The sequence below is a fragment of the Anneissia japonica genome, unplaced genomic scaffold, assembly GCF_011630105.1.
Source record: "Anneissia japonica isolate Jap-2015-1 unplaced genomic scaffold, ASM1163010v1 scaffold4988_len2956909_cov206, whole genome shotgun sequence".
Taxonomy (NCBI): domain Eukaryota; kingdom Metazoa; phylum Echinodermata; class Crinoidea; order Comatulida; family Comatulidae; genus Anneissia; species Anneissia japonica.
This window is the reverse complement of record NW_022696345.1, coordinates 2,020,532-2,040,609: the sequence shown is the minus strand read 5'-3', so window position 1 is coordinate 2,040,609 and position 20,078 is coordinate 2,020,532. Positions and strand designations below refer to the sequence as shown.

The 20,078-nt window shown below is 33.8% G+C and overlaps 2 protein-coding genes across 3 annotated transcripts in view; both read left to right on the top strand.

Moving 5' to 3' along the window:
* Window positions 1-436: 436 nt before the first annotated feature.
* On the top strand, window positions 437-16,322 carry LOC117101852 (vesicle-associated membrane protein 3-like). Of its 2 annotated transcripts, XM_033241966.1 has the most exons (6): window positions 437-556; window positions 4,697-4,790; window positions 5,106-5,184; window positions 6,465-6,596; window positions 10,667-10,690; window positions 11,971-16,322. In XM_033241966.1, coding segments are annotated over exons 1-5 (330 nt in total). In that variant the 5' UTR covers window positions 437-554; the 3' UTR covers window position 10,690; window positions 11,971-16,322. The 2 variants fall into 2 exon arrangements, with proteins under 2 accessions (XP_033097857.1, XP_033097856.1); XM_033241965.1 differs by lacking the exon at window positions 10,667-10,690.
* Window positions 16,323-17,789: 1,467 nt separating this feature from the next.
* The window catches only part of LOC117101851, a 13,781-nt gene continuing 11,492 nt past the window's right edge, over window positions 17,790-20,078 (top strand). Inside the window, exon 1 of the mRNA XM_033241964.1 lies at window positions 17,790-18,048. Coding sequence (XP_033097855.1) covers window positions 17,989-18,048 — 60 coding nt within the window. The 5' untranslated portion in view covers window positions 17,790-17,988. The remainder of the gene's footprint in view (window positions 18,049-20,078) is intronic.

Genomic DNA, 20,078 nt, shown 5'->3' with positions numbered 1-20,078 from the left:
CGTTATTGTATTCGTAAGGCTGCGAAAACTCCCTATTTATAAATAGCTCGTAGGCCTACCAAAAAAACTATAAATATTTACTCCTTATAATTAGCCTAAAATTGAATGGAGAGAGACTAGTGGTCTTAGACCTATGTTCTAAACGGTATTCCCACCAGAGACCATTTTCACGAACAGCTATAATAGAACTAGCCTATATTTTATAAGTATATATATTCACGCTTAATGGCGATCATCAGACAAATATAAGCCTAATATAAATATACTTTATTACACAATACACACACACACATATTTATATAATATATATCTTTATAATACATATTCCCATGAATAACATTATCTTTATTGATTTTTAAATAGTGAAAACTGTATATTATATTGGAGGGCCTATTAAAATACAAAATAATAACTATCATACCGACTGTACCGAAGACTAACTGATAACGCCAAACCCGTATGAAACATGACGTCATCGTCGATATCGCCATTAGTACAATTTTCTGTCTGGGTGGAGAGTATTTAGCCGGTAAAATCTTCCAAATATACCAAAAATGTAAGTTATTCAACACTGAGAAGACCACTTTTGAAACTGGTTTTGTCGTGCATTATTTGTGTAGAATTTTATGAGTTTAATTTGAATATAAGATATTTATTTTGGCAGACAAATTGTTACTGAGTGAGGAGCTGTAGAAAGAGGTGATGAGGGAATGGATCGTTCACATACGATCGCGCCCTGTTCATTCTGTACAATCTTTTGGGTGGAGGGGCTTATTTTGTTGGCGAATCCAGTTTGTTGTATTTTTGTAATTTTACCCATGGCTTGTTTCATTTTATCTTCCAAATGTATGTGTGCGTAATTTGCTATAAGAGATATCTTTGTCTGAAGCAAACAAACCTTGGCTTGGCTTAAATAATTGTCAATGAATGACATTTTTTTGATCATCAGCAGGGTTTGAATCATTCATTCGTTGATGATCGCATGATGATTAAAATTACCCCTACCCTAGGCCTACCTATAGGCCTGAGCAAGGGATAGCGAAGTATATTTGTAAACTGTTAGGCTTAGCGTTATGATAGTTCTACATTATTCAAAGCAAAATATATCTAGGCCTATTGATTATACTCTAGTCTAGGCCATCATTCTGAACCCAAGTGAAGTGGACATGGATTTTGTAATTGTAGTAAAAAAGTATAAATAACATAGGCCTAGGCCTAATTTGAATTACCTTTTTTACTGTAGTTTACAAACATATACAGCCCTTCAAAGTTTCACTAATTTGGCGTGAGACTCGAGAATTTGGGGTGTCTCGCACTTGAAACATGACGTTTTTTTTGTGCAAGTTATTTTTCATCCAATTTGTTTTATTTATGTCCTATTTCTATGTACATTAGGTGAATGACAGTCCCTTACACAAAGACAAAAAAATTCAGTTACACACATGATGCTTTGGACAAACTAAAACTCAGTGTTTAAAATGTAGGTTAGGTACATTCTGCAAAGGGATTATATTCTTACAGTAGGATCCATAACTGCAGATCAACAGGGGGGCTGTATGGACCAGTACATTGGGATAACCCCCCTACAGTACTACTTGTCTCGAAAGATGCTGTGTAAGTTGGTCAATTGTGCACACATGGCTAAGGTAGGCCTACTGTATTAGTCCTTATCCAAGAAGACTGTTTTACTGTACTGTACCACCAGAACCATACATGTAGACGAGCGTGCCAATTGAATCAGTGCTGGTATTATGGCTTTAGGTTGCAGCATCCCTACCTTAACCGCTTGACCATTAAAATTGCTGACATTGCTGACACGAAGTTGAGCACAGGAACTTGGGATTAGTGTTTCCAGGGTTACAGGAATAATACTTCAGAAATGTGTGGTTTGCAAGGTTGTGGTCACGATAAGAATCTGAAACCGACTTTTTCAAAATTTTAGGATGATATTTACAAAATAATAAATATGTGTAGTTAATTATATTTAGTGTAACTCATTTCAAAAATCTTCCTGGATTTGTCCAATATGTTACTAAATTTTGAAATCATTGTATGAAATAATTTTGAGTCGCTCCCCTTTAATACTAATGACTCAGTCAAAGAATATTTAGTCACAAGTCTAAATAAGAGGGTTTAGCCTAATGGTTGTTATCATAACTAACAATAACATTACAGTATATCAGAGCCTAACCATGTACTATTATCTACATACAGTAGACTACCAGCAGTTCTTGAGAATTCAGTACTGTACTGTAAGTTCATGATTACACTTGGCTATTTATTATACTGTACCAAGTCTTTTTTGAGTTTAAATTAATTCACATCAAACAGCAATACTGTAGGCTGTCTTAATCATTAGAACATCATTTTACAACCTTGCAACAAATAAAAAAAATCCATATTATATGTATATACAGTATGTGTGTGTATATGTGTGTGTATATGTATGTGTGTGTTTATGTATATATATATATATATATATATATATATGTGTATGTGTCTGTGTATATGTGTATATATATATGTATATATATATGCATGTATATGTATGTATGTATATGTGTATATATATATATATATATATATATATAATATATATTGTGTAAACGACGACTCCAGAATTTTACCTCTGTGTTCAGTAGTTATTAAAAAAAAAACAACAAATTTTACAGTAAAACATTGTTGGACTGAAATTTTAAAAGTTTTAAATTTGTCAACAGATTAATTTTAATTCTTTTTTAAACATGCTGTTTTATATCTATGGGAATACATTTATTAAGTACCACATTTTTAATCTATTTCAGCCTATTCAAAATTTTAGAATTATTTTAAGTCGTTTTCTACGCAGTGTTTTAATTCAGTACAGTATTTGAATTTATTTGTTACCGTTTGTTATTTTATTTTAAGTTCTATGTTGTATGTTATACTTTTGTGAATGCACCGTCATCGTGTGCCACTGTTTTAAAAGTGAAGTTTCAAATAAAGATTATTATTATTATTACTTCTACAGTGTAGATATTTACCATTTCTACATATCTTTATATCCTTAATCATATACAGTAGTTGAGATATTTAAATCTTTCAATTCATACTGTAGTACCGTAATAACAAACATTTTTTGAGGTTCATTTGCCTAGAGTTGAGTGTCTACAGTTATGATGGTTAGTTACCAAAATCAAGTAATAAATAATCCATTACTACTCTGCAAAGAATTCTGTACATTCTCCAGACTTTTTTTTTTACAAGTTATTACAGTACAACCCTCCTATTAAGTGTCTTTTTTGCTAAAAAAGATTCTATAGTACATACAGTATTTTTTTTTAATGATAAACAAAACACACACTTCACACTACGAAATGTTGCCAAATGTAACAAAGAATTAATTAAATTGATCGTAATGTGATTAATAATAATTGTAGTCAAAATAATTATGTAAACAATAGTAATAATTGTAGCTTAATAATTACAGTTGAATTTGCCGAATCCAAAATTACCATTGAAATATTGTTCGACTTGGATAAAATTCGACTTACAGCTTGTTAATTAATGGAAAACATGGCGTGTAAAATAAGATTGACTTAGTAATTATTTGCCTTAGGCACAGTCGACTTAGGCAAGTTTAACTGTACGTGTTATTTTAAGGATTAGTGATGTGACTTGCACATTAAAAGAACGATGTTACCATACACAGTTCAAAGATTTTCTTACTGTAGCATCTACTGTAGTTAAAAAAGAACACAAATTAAAACAGGAAATTTTATTGGCTAAAATTATTATGTGTGGATGTATTATAATGAGGAAAATGGGATTGCACCAGAGTCTTCCGCTGAAATGGTGGTCCGTAGAGTGGAAGAGCCATAGTAAGTCTCATAATCGCAATCAATAGTAATTTGCATAACCTTGCCAAGCACTCAAGTTTGGCCTACATGAAGCCAATCAATCTATTATGGAGCCAATGACCTTTGACCCCATGACTTAGTTATTCCAGCAAAATTAATGCTTATGAACATTATTTGTCATGTTGAAAAAGATCTATGGGCTTCTTGTCCTGTACCACCAATGGTGAAGTACTGGTAGGAGTTTAGACATGAGGAGAAGGCTGATGAGGGGGGAGGGGAGTGTGAAGGCTAAGGTAGGGGGAGCTAGGTTTGAGTGAATAAATAGTGAATTAAGGTGAAATGATTTAGTGATTATATTTAACTTTAAAATGCATTTTTTTTTTGTTCAGAAAACTTTTAGATGCTTTACAGTATGGTGGTACCCTTTTTTTGGTGGTGGAGGGGTGGTGGCCTTTGACTTCTTATTCAGGAAACGTGCGAAACCCATTCACCTCTAACACACCATGTCTCCCATACCCCTTTTATTTGGGTAGCCTCAGAGTTACAGTAATGGGTGTCTATGACATGCTTACTATAGGCCACTCTCTACAAATTTAGCATTACAGTACATTCTTTTCTTCCTCTAAAGACCCCTTCAAGAAACCTGATGGGACTTTATAGTTCAACAGTGGACATACTCATCTTTAATACAGTCTTCCCAATATCCACATTATACAGTACTGTACAGTAGTTGTATTGTAATGGTTATTTGGAAGGTGAACATTTTACAGGCTTTATTAATTAACCAGAACAAAAATTGTGTGTGTGGCATGAATGTTGATGGATCTAAGCCCACACTGTGTATTGTTATTATACAGGGCTGCCCCAGCACCAGCACCGACAGGACCACCGCAAACAGGAGGCGCAGTACCTAACAAAAAGCTACAACAAACACAAGCACAAGTTAATGAGGTATGCCTACTTTTCATTGCCTTAAATTTTATTATAATTTAATATTTAATTATAATTGATTGATCGAATTGATTGTATTTATTCGTAATCAGAGTCATAAAATACATACATAAAAAGCGAATTTACCAAAAACTGACAGATAAAAATTGTACAAAAACATGACTCTAATCGCAAGTCTAACAATTTAAACTTATTTCCATTGGGGCCCTTACAAACACAGATATATACAGTAATTGTACATTTTATCAAGATGACAGGAAAATAAGCAGTTTAAAAGGCATGACTAATTCAATATGAAACATGTCTTTTTACCAGGTTGTAGACATCATGAGGGTGAATGTTGACAAAGTGTTGGAAAGAGATCAGAAGCTATCTGAACTGGATGACCGTGCTGGTTAGTTGATATTTAATCTTCAACCTTTCTATTTTATTCAAAACTACTCTGTAAGCACAACGTTTCTGCTTCAAATCCAGCAATGACCGACCAGTAGTAGGTTTACAGTAACATCTCCCAATTACAAACCTCCCAATTTATGAACTCTCGATTTTACGAATCGAACTTGCAGCGATGATGTTACAAACTATTGTTTTTAACTACAAAAGCACTTTAAAGACATTGAAACCAATATTAAGTGATATAAAACTAAGTTTAAAGCAAGAAATATCAATCCTTTCCAGCCCAGATATTTTAGCTGTGCATGCTTGTTCAGGCATACTGCACAGGAAATCTCAATTTTTGATCATTGGGGGCGCTATTCACATGGATTTCGATCTTTATGAAGAGAATAATAACGGCTTGTTTTGGGGATCATATGGTCATGTTTTCATTCAGAAATCACTTCAAATGAATACTTCACAGTGAGCACAGGTAATTCTGGCTTCTGTAAAGTATTATTTTGTTGCAGAAAACGGTAAAATCTAAGTCATATTTCGTGAAAAAATTTCTCTCCCATGGCAAGGCTTAGGCCTAACTAGCCCTGTACTGTACTGTACTTTGAAGCACAGGCCTAGGCCTAGCCCCACCACACTGCACTGAGACACTCTGAATTATGAATTTTCTTATTTACGAACCCTGTTCGGACAGAGAGTACGTTATTGGGAGATGTTACTCTATGTGGAAATGTACAGTAGGTCAAAGCAGTATGTGCCAGTTCATGATCCTTGACATCAATAGCGAATTATGATCATGTTACATTTTTTTGAAATTTGAATATCACATGTTTAGATAGTGAAGGGAATGTAAAACGCTTTACACTCACTGTGTTGGCAGCTGACAATTCAATAAAACTATGATAGATGACACATTATAATAGCGATGGATAGTTTTCAGTGACAATCACTAGTGGTCAGTCGGCTGGTGTTGGCAATGCAGATGAATTTGTTGTCTACAGATTGATGGCTGCAATGATGGATGGACAGTCAGCTGACGCAGGAATACACAAAGTGGTATTCTTGTAGGTAGCCAACAATTCTTGTGTTGCACATTCTAACCAGCATATTGTAACACAGCAGTAACAGGGGCTCTTACATTTCACAGTTATAGGGCCAAGGTGCCCATAGTCTTGGTCTGGTAAGGGTCGACATCCTATTGGGGTTCCAGGAGGCTTTCACTCAAGATTGCATTAAACTTATGGTCAACACCTTTATTTACATTGCTGTTGTGTACATTTGCAGATGCTCTTCAGCAGGGTGCTTCGCACTTTGAGAAGAATGCTGGTAAATTGAAGAGGAAGTATTGGTGGAAGAATTGTAAGATGATGATTATTTTAGCTGTAATTGTTATTGTAATCATTATCATCATTGTAGGTAAGTATCTCTTATTTTTAAGTTAATGTATCTCTTTACACTTGGTAGCTAGCTCACGATCTGACTGTTCATGAGCTGTATTACAATCTGATAAATACAAAAAATACAAAAATGAACTTGAAAAAGAAATTACCAACATTAACTCTTGAAGAATAATGATTCTAAAATGATAATACTGTATAGTCATAGTATATAATTTTATTTATAATACAATTTTACAATATAAAAGTATAATATAAATAAAATATATAAATATAATATATCTTATAAAAATATATCGTATAAAATATAATATCTTATAAAAAATATATCTTTTTATCTTAAAAAAACATATTGATCAAAGGCTATTAATGAAAATGTTGATAAACCCCAACAATTTTGGAAAACTTTAAAAAATATTACTGGTAATGACAAAAAAGAACTAATCAGTTTATTATATCTGGGAATGAATTAATCTCTGATGAATTTGAAATTGCCAACAAATTTAACTCTTATTTCTCTTCCTTAGCACAACAACTTAATAATAACTTATCCCATAATTCTAACCATACAGTACTAACAATTTTGACTTTTATAATCAATTTAATTTTGAATTAATTTTACCTGAAGAAGTCTTTGATCGTATTAACTCTTTCCAAATAATAAAGCTTCTGGTGTTGATGAACTTGATCTAAAATTAATTAAGAGTGCTTCCCCCATTATTTGTCATCCTATTGCTCATATAATAAATCTATCTTTAACTACAGCAAATTTCCCATCAGCATGGAAAATTGCCAAAGTTACTCCTGTATTTAAAAGTGGTGACAGACTAAACACTGAAAATTTTAGACTGATTTCTGTTTTACCTATACTGTGCAAATCGCTTGTGTCCTTGGGCAAGGCACTTTATCTACGGTTGCCTCTCTCCACCCAGGAGTACAAGTGGGTACCTGGTTGGTTCCAACACAACTGCGCTGATTACAGCCGCAATATTATGGAATAATAATATAATTTAACTTAATAATGTAATTTGGTGTTCAATGTGTTCCATACCTGTTTGATCCAATGACCGGGGTAGTAATGTGAAGTGCTTAGAGGCTTTGTAAAGGTATTAAGCGCTATATAAGAACGACATTATTATTATTATTATTATTATTATTATTATTATTATTATTATTATTATTATTATTATTATTATTATAAAATCATTGAAAAATTTGTTTTTAATCAACTTTACTCTTTTTTAACACATAACCATATAGTTACCAATTGTCAATCTGGTTTTAGGCCATTTCATTCTACTAATACTGCACTTATTAATGTTTCTGAACACATTTCTAATAATCTTAACAATGGCAAAGTTACTGCTGCTATTTTCTTTGACTTAAAGAAGGCTTTTGACACTGTTAACCATACTATTTTAATTAACAAACTTAAACAATATGGAATCAGAGGCACTACTTTAAAATGGTTTTCATCATACCTTTCTGGATGATCTCAAGTTGTTAAAATTAAATCCAAATTATCAGATCCTAAAGATATCTCTATTTGGTGTCCCTCAAGGATCAATTCTTGGCCCCCTTCTTTTTATTATATATAAACTCCCTGCCTGAAATTATCACTCCCAGTTCAAAATGTGCAATTTTTGCAGATGATACTAGTGTTCTTTATTCTGCCTCTGATCCAAACGAATTACAATCTATCATTGACCAAAATGTAGCCAATATAGCTAAATGGTTTAATATAAATAAATTAACAATTAATTTTATTAAAACCAAATTTATGGTATTTTGTTTCCCAAAATTTTCAAATATTTCCTTATCTATAAACAGTCATGTAATTGATAAAGTTGATAATTTTAAATACTTAGGAATTACCTTTGACACTTTCTTTACATGGGATAATCATATTGAGAATTTTTGTTCCAAAATTTCTCAACGCATTGGTGATATTTTTTACCAAATTCTTCTCGTAGACTTTTAGCCATTTTTGTATTACCTTTTTTTAAAACTATTGTAGTACTGTATGGTCCAATTGCACAGCTGCGCACCTTAACTTTACTCCAGGTTTTACTGAGGCCTAGTTCAGACTAGGTGGATAAACCCGGCTCAACTCACCGGGTTTATCCACCTGCCAGTCTGAACTAGCTGGCTTATCTCAAGCCAGGCTGTGTTCCTATAGTAATTAGGCCTGGCGCGCCACCGTGTTTAACTTTTCTAAGCTGTGCTTTAATCGTTGCGGGGGGTCGTGCATTGACTTCGGGTGATGAAATGACCAATCAGCATTCAATTACGTACGCTGTGAGCGAGCGTACGTTTCGCAAGTAATGTTTTTGAAACTCGTTTCCTGGTTACGGTTCATTATTATGCAAATTCTCGCCAGGCTAAATCCGCTTGTCTGAACACCCAGCAAAGTTAAGCCGGGCTTAACGTTGAGCCAGTCTTAACTCAAGCCTGGCTTATCTACCAAGTATGAACGTAGCCTAAATAGGCTAGCCAGAATTATTGTTCATGCTGATATTATTAATGACCTTATGGAATCTCTTAACTGGAAGGATGTAAACCAACAATGGGAACATACTATTCTTTTAATGACATTTAAATGCTTATTAGGTACTGTTCCTGAATATTTTAATAATTATTCAGGATTCCATATAGCCGGGAAACATGTATTTAGTAGAGAAATCCAAGTGTAACAAATAAAATTAGGGGTATCTCTCTCCTCCCTTGAGCAGCTATAGCATGAGCTAGTAAGAGTCAACTTTAACAATAATAACTTACTCAGTTAAGTGCATTCTTAAGAGAGAATGCTCATGATCCTGTGGTTATAATTGATGAACCTAAGCCTTCTGTTGCAAAAGCCAATCATTCCCAAAGGAACACAGTGCATGCTTAGGTAATCAGTGAATCACACAGAAGTAAAAACAGAAAATATGAAATATATAAAGCAAATTAATTTATGTAGGGTAAGGAATCTTTCCTAATTAGCTAGATTATAGTAGAGTTAAAATCATTATATTTTTTTGTTTGTAATTTGATAAAAGAAATGTTAACTTGAAAGAAATTGTAGGAGCAAAACTGATGGTTAAAGTATACTAACTGAAACTTTGAAACTTTGGAACATTACAATCCTAAGGACAGTTCTCCTCAGAATCAAATACCATCAATTAAGATTCGTAGCAAATGCCACATGGTGGGATGAAAACCTATAATTAATTATTGAAGATGTTTTGGTCGAGCCGAACTTGTCAGAACAGGCTGTAAAATAAGTAACAATACAAACGTGACTCAGAACACTGGGTTGATTACAAAACATGCTGGTATGCCTACTGTTAACAATTGATTCATTTATCAGAAATTCTAGCAGGTTACTGTACCAGAGATGCCTCATTCACTCCACAATTGGATCTAGCAACATGCAGTGATCACATCACTGTACTTATTGACCTATTATCGGCCAGCCTCATAATTAGGATTTAATAGACTACCTTGCTACGATCAGGTGTCGTTCTGTATTTACCGATCAATATAAAATGGATCAACCCACATGCTATGATCACATTACTGACTGAATTTATAGATATTGGCCTCATACTCTGGATCCTTTTGGAATACTGGTTGATCCATGCTATGTGCTATGTTTAGTCCAGTGCTCAAACATGGTGTGACTAATGCCAGGTGCAAGTGTCTACATATACCCTACGTCAGCCAGTAAAATTAAGTCTCATAGATTGGATCCACCAGCATGCTAATAATCATGCAATCATTCAATCTGTAACTATAATGTTTAGAAGTTAGTACTTTGATATATTGTAGAACTTCGTTTACCCATCATGCTTCATTACCTAGCTCACTATCACACATTCATCTAGTGTACAGTAGCTGTTACTTATCCTAATTTCCATGCTTTTTTACCAAAAATAGACTATTAGCACTGCCACCACCACCATCACCAGTATTACACTGATAATGCTCTACTCTCTCAATAATGGAACTAATTGGGATATAAAAATTGTATTTCATGCATGCATTTCCACTGCACATTACAAATCATGAAATTTTTTGTCTTTCTCTCAATTACGTGTCTTGTAGTCTGGGCGACAGGAGGGAAATAAGGTTGGTAGTTGCTGGGACACGGTCAGCTGCTTTATGTTCTATGTTACTGTACAGTTTTGCATGCTTTGATCTGTGTATTCCAACACTGTAATGTACTTCACAATGTCATTTGATAACCTGTCACAAGCATTATTTAAAAATGTCACTTCTTTTTAAACTCCTTGTATTTTATATGAACTAAAATGCTAAAAAAAATTTAATTGAATACTGTATAGCGCAATGAGGAGGGTATTGTTTTTTGTATAAAATGACAAAAATGATTACTGATGTGTTGAAGGGTGGAGATATGGAAAAAATACCTTGGATACAGATGTTAGAGGTGGGCTGGGAAGAATAATAGATCCTAGCCTTGTCCACCTTACTTAATCTAAATACAGTACTGATATGTTGTGAGACATTTGATGTGGGACTGGACCTAACAAAAAAATGTTCATGTTAATATTGGTCTCAAATCTCTATTTTTTGTCTATTTGTGATTATACAGTACAGTACCTTCTTTTACTTGTACAGTACAACATTTGATATTATTTGAGCTGCCATTCATGTAATTGAATTTTAAGTTTGTAAACTACTGTATGTAATTTTAAGTTATTAAATGTTTTATAGGTTCTCTCCTTACACTATTTGAACCAACTTTCTTATGAGCTCACCTAAGCACAGCATGTGATTTAAATACTGGTTACCTGATTCTTGGTGTACATTGCACTGTCATGTCTTGTTTATTTTGTATTCATGTCCAGTACTTTCTTTCATTTAATTGCATATAATGGCTATTACAGTATTACCACTGTTAGTGGTGATGAATTATTTGAGCTATTGAAAAATATTATGTAATGGTGTCATTTCTTATGTTATTTGTTGTTATAAACCTGTTTATTTTACAGTAGATGCCCTTGTAGTGAACGTGTTGTTTTTAGTATATAATATAGTAAGAGTAGCTAACTCCAACAGCAGATAAATATGTAACTGCTTCACGCTGCAGTCTGAGAACTATTCTGATTGCTCTATTGATTAGTTAATTGATCGAATGATTAGTTGGTTGATTGATTGACATTTTCCTTGTTGCATGTGTGGAAAGACACAAACCATTTTTCAAAAGAAAATTATAATAAGGGAAAAGAATACAGTACTAACATTTTTCACTAATAAAAAAAAAAATTATGAAACATGACACATTGAACACTCACCATATTAATCAAAACAAAAAACAGTAGACACCAACGTCCAAATGCTAATTCTTATGTTTAAAAAAAAATTACATTTTTTATTTTCTTTTTTAGTTGCCATAGTCACCAACACATAGAAATGAGTTTCTGTTGTAGAAGAATCTAATCGAATCAGCAGATAGAGTGGAGTAAGGGATCAACTACCAAACAAACTGGAAGTTTATTCTGAATCGGAGCGTCAAATAGGAAACTATTATATCTTGTATATTTATGAAACTTTATCAATTATGCATATGTAAAATATTATAGTAAACTGCTGTGTTAACATAAAGATTTGAATAGTACATTGTACCAACACCTGTATGTAAATGTATGTTAATTTCCTTCATGTATATTCATTTGAATATCTGGACTAAGAGGTATTAGAAAGTAGTTACCTTATTTGAATTTTTTTTCAATTATTATTTGTAGAATTAATGCAGATTAATTAATTTATGTCAATTAAAATCTCATAATCCACATCCAGGAGAAAAGATTGTCAATTAATTGCTTGAATTAATTAATGTTAATTAATTTTGATGAAAAATTTATTTAATAATTCTTATTGCATATAATGTGTTCATTGTTTTTTTTTGTTCCTGTGGTAGTATTTGGAAACAGTTGTATGAAAGTATCACCAATTTTCAAAGGATTAATATTTTGATCCGTATAAACACTGATTGATGTTGTACAGAGGTTAGTATAATTTTTATATACTTTCTCTGTTTTTTCAACAAAATCATACCATGATTTCGTATCAGTATAAGAAAAATTGAACAAATTCATTGTATAACAAAAAGTTCCAAAATAAATTTTTGTTTTTATCCACACAAAAAAATTAAAAAAAAAACAAAATTTTCAAGTATATCTCCAGGGTTAATGGTTTACAATATTGTTTGTCTAAAGGTTTGAAACAAGTGGATACAAGCAACTGTGGGCTTTCAATTCGAAATTAATTGGTGAAAAAACATTAGTTTTTCAATTCTTTTCTAAAAATAGCAATTGTCAAGTTTGAAGAGATTCTGAGGATATAACTAAATGTGCAATTTGGATGTAATTTAAAAGTAGAGGAACAATTATTTGACAATCAAAATGATGTGGATCAATTAGAACAGTGGTTGCGATTAAGAGTCTAAAATGTTAGGTCTGGGTTGGAGTCTACTGGTCATTTGCTTGTGTCTTTGGGCATGCCACTTAACCTTCATTAGTCTCTCCACCCAGGAGTACAAGTGGGTGTTAGACTCTCTTCACCCTGGTGCACAAGTGGGTGTCTTCTAGGTTGTGGCATTGATTGTATTTGTACGCAATGTACTGGGTATACCTTGCAATACTCCACAGAAAGTGGAGGGGTTTGCAACTTAGGCATCTTTACCAATTTTTGGATTGAAACACCAAGGGGGTACTAACCATGCATGCTTTGATAATCTGTTAATGGCGCTATAGATCCATAACATTACTGTATTTTGTTTCAAGGATTTATACAAAGGATGTTATGCATTATTGTATCAACAAAACCTGTATGATCTGTGGTGATTTAAACATTACATTACACACTCCATGTGTACTGTATTCCTTATATTCTGTAGTATGTATGTTGTTGAATTTTAACATGCAACCACTATATTTAGGGATTTACCAAATTTTGCTTAAAATTTTAAAAGGGCTCATTGGACAAAATATTTGATAAATTTACATATTGCTAATTGCACATGTGTTCTTGTAAATCCTGAATACTTTGTAAAGTCTCGCATATGATTTTCAGGGAACATTTATCCCCTCCTGTTTCGCTAAGGCATCATTTGTTTGTCTAAGAATACTGGAGCAATATATTAATATGTATTTATAAACTTACTTGTCTAAAAATCAGTAGCAGAATGCAGAGTTTCTGTCTTAGTTCATTTTACAGAATGTGTTGAGTAGTTGATAATAAATTAATACCTACCGTTTATTGTGAGCATGACGTTAGGAGACTTGTAGAGAGTCTACATGATATTGGTTAGCGCAAGTGTTAATTAGATACTGTATACACTACATGTTAATTTTAGTATGCACCGCTTAGTTATATTTTTACTCTTATACTTTGTTCTCTGAATTTGTTTTTTTCCCCCTTCATCTTTAATGTAGATGATATTATAAATGTGAACTGTGATTAATTTTTAAGAAGAGTATAACCAGGTTTGTGAGAGTTTTGTGACAGGTTTAGTTTCTAGTTAATGTTCATAACTGATAGAATTATCGGTTCAACCATGAGTTGGATTATACATTTACCAGAATTTAATATATCTACTTATAAATATAGTTTTTAGTTTGTATGTGATCTTTATTGTTGTTTAAAATGTGGTTGTTGGCAAAATATCGTTTGTGCTTGGCTGTACTTGATGCTGGATTCCTAACACCTGATCCTAAACTTGGTTTACATTGCTCGTATTGTGAGTGTAACTGTTCCACACTCAATATAGACTGGTACTTGTTCCTCAAATGAGTTACACTCAAACATAGTATCTTCCAGGTTGCTTCTATCACACATCTCATGGATTAAGTTGTGAGTTAATCAGAATTACTAGCTATTTTCCAAGCATTGTCACAACTTCGATTATACCACCGCTTAATGTACAATCTTTGCAGACGCTTGTTCTTAACAGGAACCCCACCCCTGGAGGACCTACTGTATACTTTACTGTTTTTATTCAAGCACAGCCTCAGTGTAGGCCTACTGAAGCTGTGCTGTACCCCAATCCTTCCCTCTTGTCTGTTGCTTTTCTGTTGAGCTACATTTTTTGTGCTTTCATTGCAGGTATCATAGTTGAGGTTCCCATCTTCACATATTTTCTTATTCAATTAGATTCACGTTTAACAATGTATGTGTAGTACATTATGAGCGGTTGCACCTGTAAACTGCATCATTGCAAAGCATGGGGTTACCCAATATATTTCATCCTTGTCTCCCAACCCCCCTCCCATTCCCCCACACACACACTTTTAATAATTGAACATTTTGAATCTTAATTATATAATACTGTATAAAAAAATGTTTGACTTTTCTCTAGTCTATGTTGAATGTCGCAATCAAGCATAATCTTTCCCTGACTAGCCTACTGTGAACTTAATATCTGTAATTAGTATTTAATAAGATTAACAAATTTCAATGTTTTCCTAACTTTGCTAATCAAGTTGTTCTACTGGCAATCAGCTGTTTTAATTCTTAATCACCACCTTCTTTTTTTCCTAATATCTTTCCTCATTTGATTTCAATATTGTCAAGGTTTACTTTAGTGATTGTACCACCACTTGCCTAACAATTCACTACACACAAACATTCCTTTGTTCATTCCAAGTCAGCATTTTGTTATACATGTGTTTTGTGTAATTGCATCTTATTTCCGACTTAAATTTTGTATTAATTTCTTGCATACATATATTGTACTTTTAACATATATTTCATAAAATTATTCTGAAGTGTGATGTAATCCAAGTACACACGTTTCTGTAAACCACAAAGATTCTGTCATCTGCTGTAAGTCAGTTACAGAAGGTTCTGTAACTAGATTTAAACAGGTTACTGAAGGTTCTGCAATTTGCTCTATACCAGTAACAATATGTTCTCTTCTACAAACCAGCTACTAAAGATTCTATAATCTGTAAATCAGTTACAGAGAATGTTGTTGCTATTCCTTTTAAGATGATTCAGTATTGTGTTGTAAACTATGGCTAGTGAAGGCATGTACATTTTACTACAAATTTATTAGAACCAACAGCTCTGCTTTTAATGAAATGTCGCTTGGTAATATTTTAGTGTCGTTTTTTCAAGTTATTTTGCCAGCATTTTTAGATCATTATCGTTACACTATATCCAATATTTTACTATATTATAGCTAGCTTACGCATTTTTTGTGGATTTCATCAAAAACCTATTGTGTACTACGGGTTGTGTACTTATGGTGTACGCCTCCTGATTTTACACTTAGCATTACAGTATTTAAGTGATAAACGTTTGATAGGTGCATATGCTTTGTCGTTGAATAAGTTTGACAATTTTGTAGATGATATTATAGAATATAGGCTTAATAATGTAGTTAACTAGATAAAACTGTTCTTGAATGAAACAAAATATATATTATATATATATATATACAGTATATATTATGTACAGTATATATATTACGAAGCAATTCATTGACTTGGTTATATAGAGGAATATAGTGTTGGAGGTTCCAAGCTAGCAGAACCTGAGAATGTATGGACCATTTTGATCATATAACCTTGACTTGTTTACGAATTGTGAACGATAATGGGAATTGGTTGTTGTGTAGGCATGCACAGATTCTTTGTTTTATTATGTTTCTCACATGATTTGAGAATACCTCTTCTTATAGTGAGTAATCAGTTATTGAATGTACACGGTGCAACTAAACAGTCAACAAATCGTATTCTCTGTTTTGTTTTATTTCAAGTGTCTTGTACAGCGTGCGCGTTCAGCAGTTACGTAAGATTTAGAAAAGTGTCATAAATGAAATATTTATGTGCTGTATAGCGCACATGTACAGTACTTTTCAGAAGAAAACTTGCCAATGCGCTTTCTTTCTCTTTTTGTTGGATCCAGAATCATTCATACACAATGTGCAACCTCTCTTCCTGGGGTAGTATTCTTAGTTTGCTACTAATTCAACAACACAATTGTCTTTTACCTCTGTTCCGCAATATTCGCTCTAGTGCGGCAGTATAGTTTTCAGGTCCCTGTGACGTGTGGATGCGGAAGAGGCACAAAACACTTACAGTACTGTACTGTATTGCAAAAACAGCGAACTAGCTTACCTAAACCAGATTATTAGCAAATGTTTGTTTTTTTTTATTTCTTTTCAAATTATTTTGTTAACTGCACAAATTAGACGGTTCCCATCAGATCAAAAGTACTCAAAATCATTTGTTACACAGAATGCGTCATCATACACACCATTTGATAAATAATTATTTTACTAGCTTTCATATGATTCCAAATATATCCAAATTGAATCTTCCAGTGACGGACTAGCTTCAAAATATTTGGGTAAAAACGTGTAAAATTTGCCATTTTTGGTCACATTTGGCACTTAAATCCAAAATTGAGTGTGGCAACAACCCATTCCGTATGAGGCAATAGCTATGATGAGGATTTACCTTGTTGCCAGCTTGTAACAAATGATGCCTATGAAAAAAAGAAGCACTATCAATCTGATGGCCACCTGTCTAAATCATCCGAATGGGATCCAACACGTTTGAATTTGACACTCGACCCTATGAATCCTTCCGGACACCTAGGGGTAGTGTTGTCTCACTTGTTTTGCACATAAACACTTGCATTTTGCAAAATATAAATGTACAGTGTAACCTCATGAAAACTCTTATCCCACTAGCAAAAACTATATTATACAACATTTTCTCTATGGTACAAAATCAACCTAAACTACACGAAAATAAACATAAATAATATACTATACTATAGTGGCCTAAATTAATGAGCAACTGATTTAAATAGCATTAGGAACAAGATATTTTTGTCATTATTTTTAAAGATCATAAGTTAGATTCTCTTATTCTTTCAAATCCTTGTTCTTAGTTATTTTGAAGCAAGTTTATTTTTAAAGCTACCCCTCGGCCAAAGATAATACTGTATATACATTACAGCACTTTGCCTATTTAGCGCTATTTTATGAAGAGCGCTTTTAGTTGTACAGTAAAGAAATATTGTAACAATGGAACCCCAACCAAAGCGCACTACCCACTTCTTTTGCCAGGTAAATTACCCCATCACTTAATCACCCAGCCCCTTAACCTTCGCCATGCGACTTATTGAGAATTTCGAACGTTTTGAGTACAGTACATTTATTTTACAATTAAACTTCTACAGTGAATCCCCCTCTAAAATCGAGACCACATTTCCAAAGATCCAAATACAACAATCTTCAACGTTTTAACACAAAGCTAGCCCTCTAATTTCAGACCAACCCAAATTTTCGGGTGCCAAAGGTGGTCTCGAATTGAAGGAGGGAAAACTGTATTTAAACATACATTTTTGCTTTGGTGGCGCTTCATAGTTTTAGCGGCTTGCCGTAAAACATGAATATCGACTCGCGATACGATAGACTACCGGGTAAACTACATAGTACAGTTACTACAGTAAGGCAAAATTTTCTTTCTTCTTTTAAGTTACAAGACTGACCTCCTAAACCTCAGGCTTGGCTACGTGTCAGATTTAGGGCGGCCAATTTAGTTAGGACCAACCGAACGGATCTACAATTGGGCCCGATAGTCCAGAAATGGACACCATGGTCTTGTGGGCGGCCTAGGCCTAAGTACAAATTCGTTAGCGAGGCTCCACAAAATCTAGGCCTATCAGCCCATAGTGACTTTACAGCAAGACTAGCGTAGTAATAGTGGGACCTAGCTAGTCAGGCCAGGTATATGTTCCCTTCCGTCTTTAGGGTTAATCTCATTTTATGGGGTTCGGGCCCAGGCCTTTATGAAAGCAGTGATTTGAAATTGCTAGGCGATGCCAGGGTTGCCAGATAGTCGACAGCAGGGTTGCCAGATAGTCGACAGGCTCGCTCACGGCCAAACACACGCCATCTCACGGCCAAATTCGGCCAAACCTTTTTTCAATATCGGCCAAAATTCGGCCAGATTTTAATCCGATTAGAAGACAGTTATATGGGTACATATTCACTGCAAAAATTACAGGAAAATCTGGGGCCGTTCGTTTGAAATTGAAGAAATTCAAATAATATACACAGAACAATGTTAAACTTCTTTTAATTAATCTATCACCATAAAATACATGCCCAGCTACATCATAATATTAAATATCCTAGGCCCTATGTTCTTTAGTTGCTGACGCCCGAAAATAACCAATGCGTTTGGGCGATCAATTTTTTTTTTTCACCACTCCTCACCCCCTCCCCCACCCTAATTTAAATCCGCTTCTGCTATTTAAAATCACATCATTAAGACTGATCTAAATTGATTTAAATGTATTACATATTAACGTACATGTAGTCGATCTATAGCAAACATTTTAAGGTCCTGTTATTGGTCAACCCGTCTCTCTCTTTAATTAGAATGAATTAAGTTACATAGTTACTTTTAGGTAACACAAACTGGCGTTAAAACAAACCTATGGAAACTTTAATAAATACTTTTTATCTAAACTTTCTAAATTCGCCTCTGAATGTTATTGTCGCAGTACTTAAAGCAATAAGTCAATGTTGCTATCAGAATTATCTTCTTTATTCTCATATGCAACCTAACTCCAGAGTCTCTGCAACACTTGCTTGAAATTGGAGGTGCCATCGGACCCGGATAAGCACATCGAGCATTTATATATGGCGCTCTACATAAAGAACACTGCAGCACCTAGGGCTATACAATTCAAGTGGGCAATAATAAATCAATTAAGTACAGTATTTAATTTATATTCAAAAGAGATAGAACCTCCACTAGAATGAAACATATACAAAGACACACAGTATGGTACAAACTTGCATTGAACTTCATAAAAAAATATGTATTTCATCCGAACAATTTAAATTATTAAATGTAACTTATCTTTTAAATAAACTCTCTTACCTCACATCAGCTAAAGGGGGAACATAGATTAAGTGTTTAGTGCAAAGGTACATGATTCAGGGGCGGATCCATGATTTTGAAGAGGGGGTTCAAAACGTTTCCAAAAATACCCAAAATGAAAGGGGGTCCGGGGGTCCTCACCATGGAAAATTTCCCCCTTGAATCCGCCACTGTATGGGGAATCCATTAACGCTCAGGTGACCTAGGGTTTTAAAACAAATACCGTATAGGCCTATACTCACGTATAGACGAGGCTTAAAATAGCAAACTACGATCGAAAAAAGGGGGTCGTCTTATACGCACGACATTCAGATTTTAGATTTTTATATTTATATTCATGTTCGTCTTATGTGCGGATGTTCGTCTTATGTGCGGATCGTCCGTAAATCTGGTTTTCTACTAGGCGAATTTATTCACGCGAATCCAAAGTGTCGGCTTATGCACATGCGCATTCACATTCCTATCGGAGTTTTTGAGAAGCGAAAAAATGCGCAACCAATCAGTATGGAAGGCAAACGCCGCCAAAAATACAATTACAAACACACAACGTACTAGCACAAACACACAACGTGTTAGCACAAACA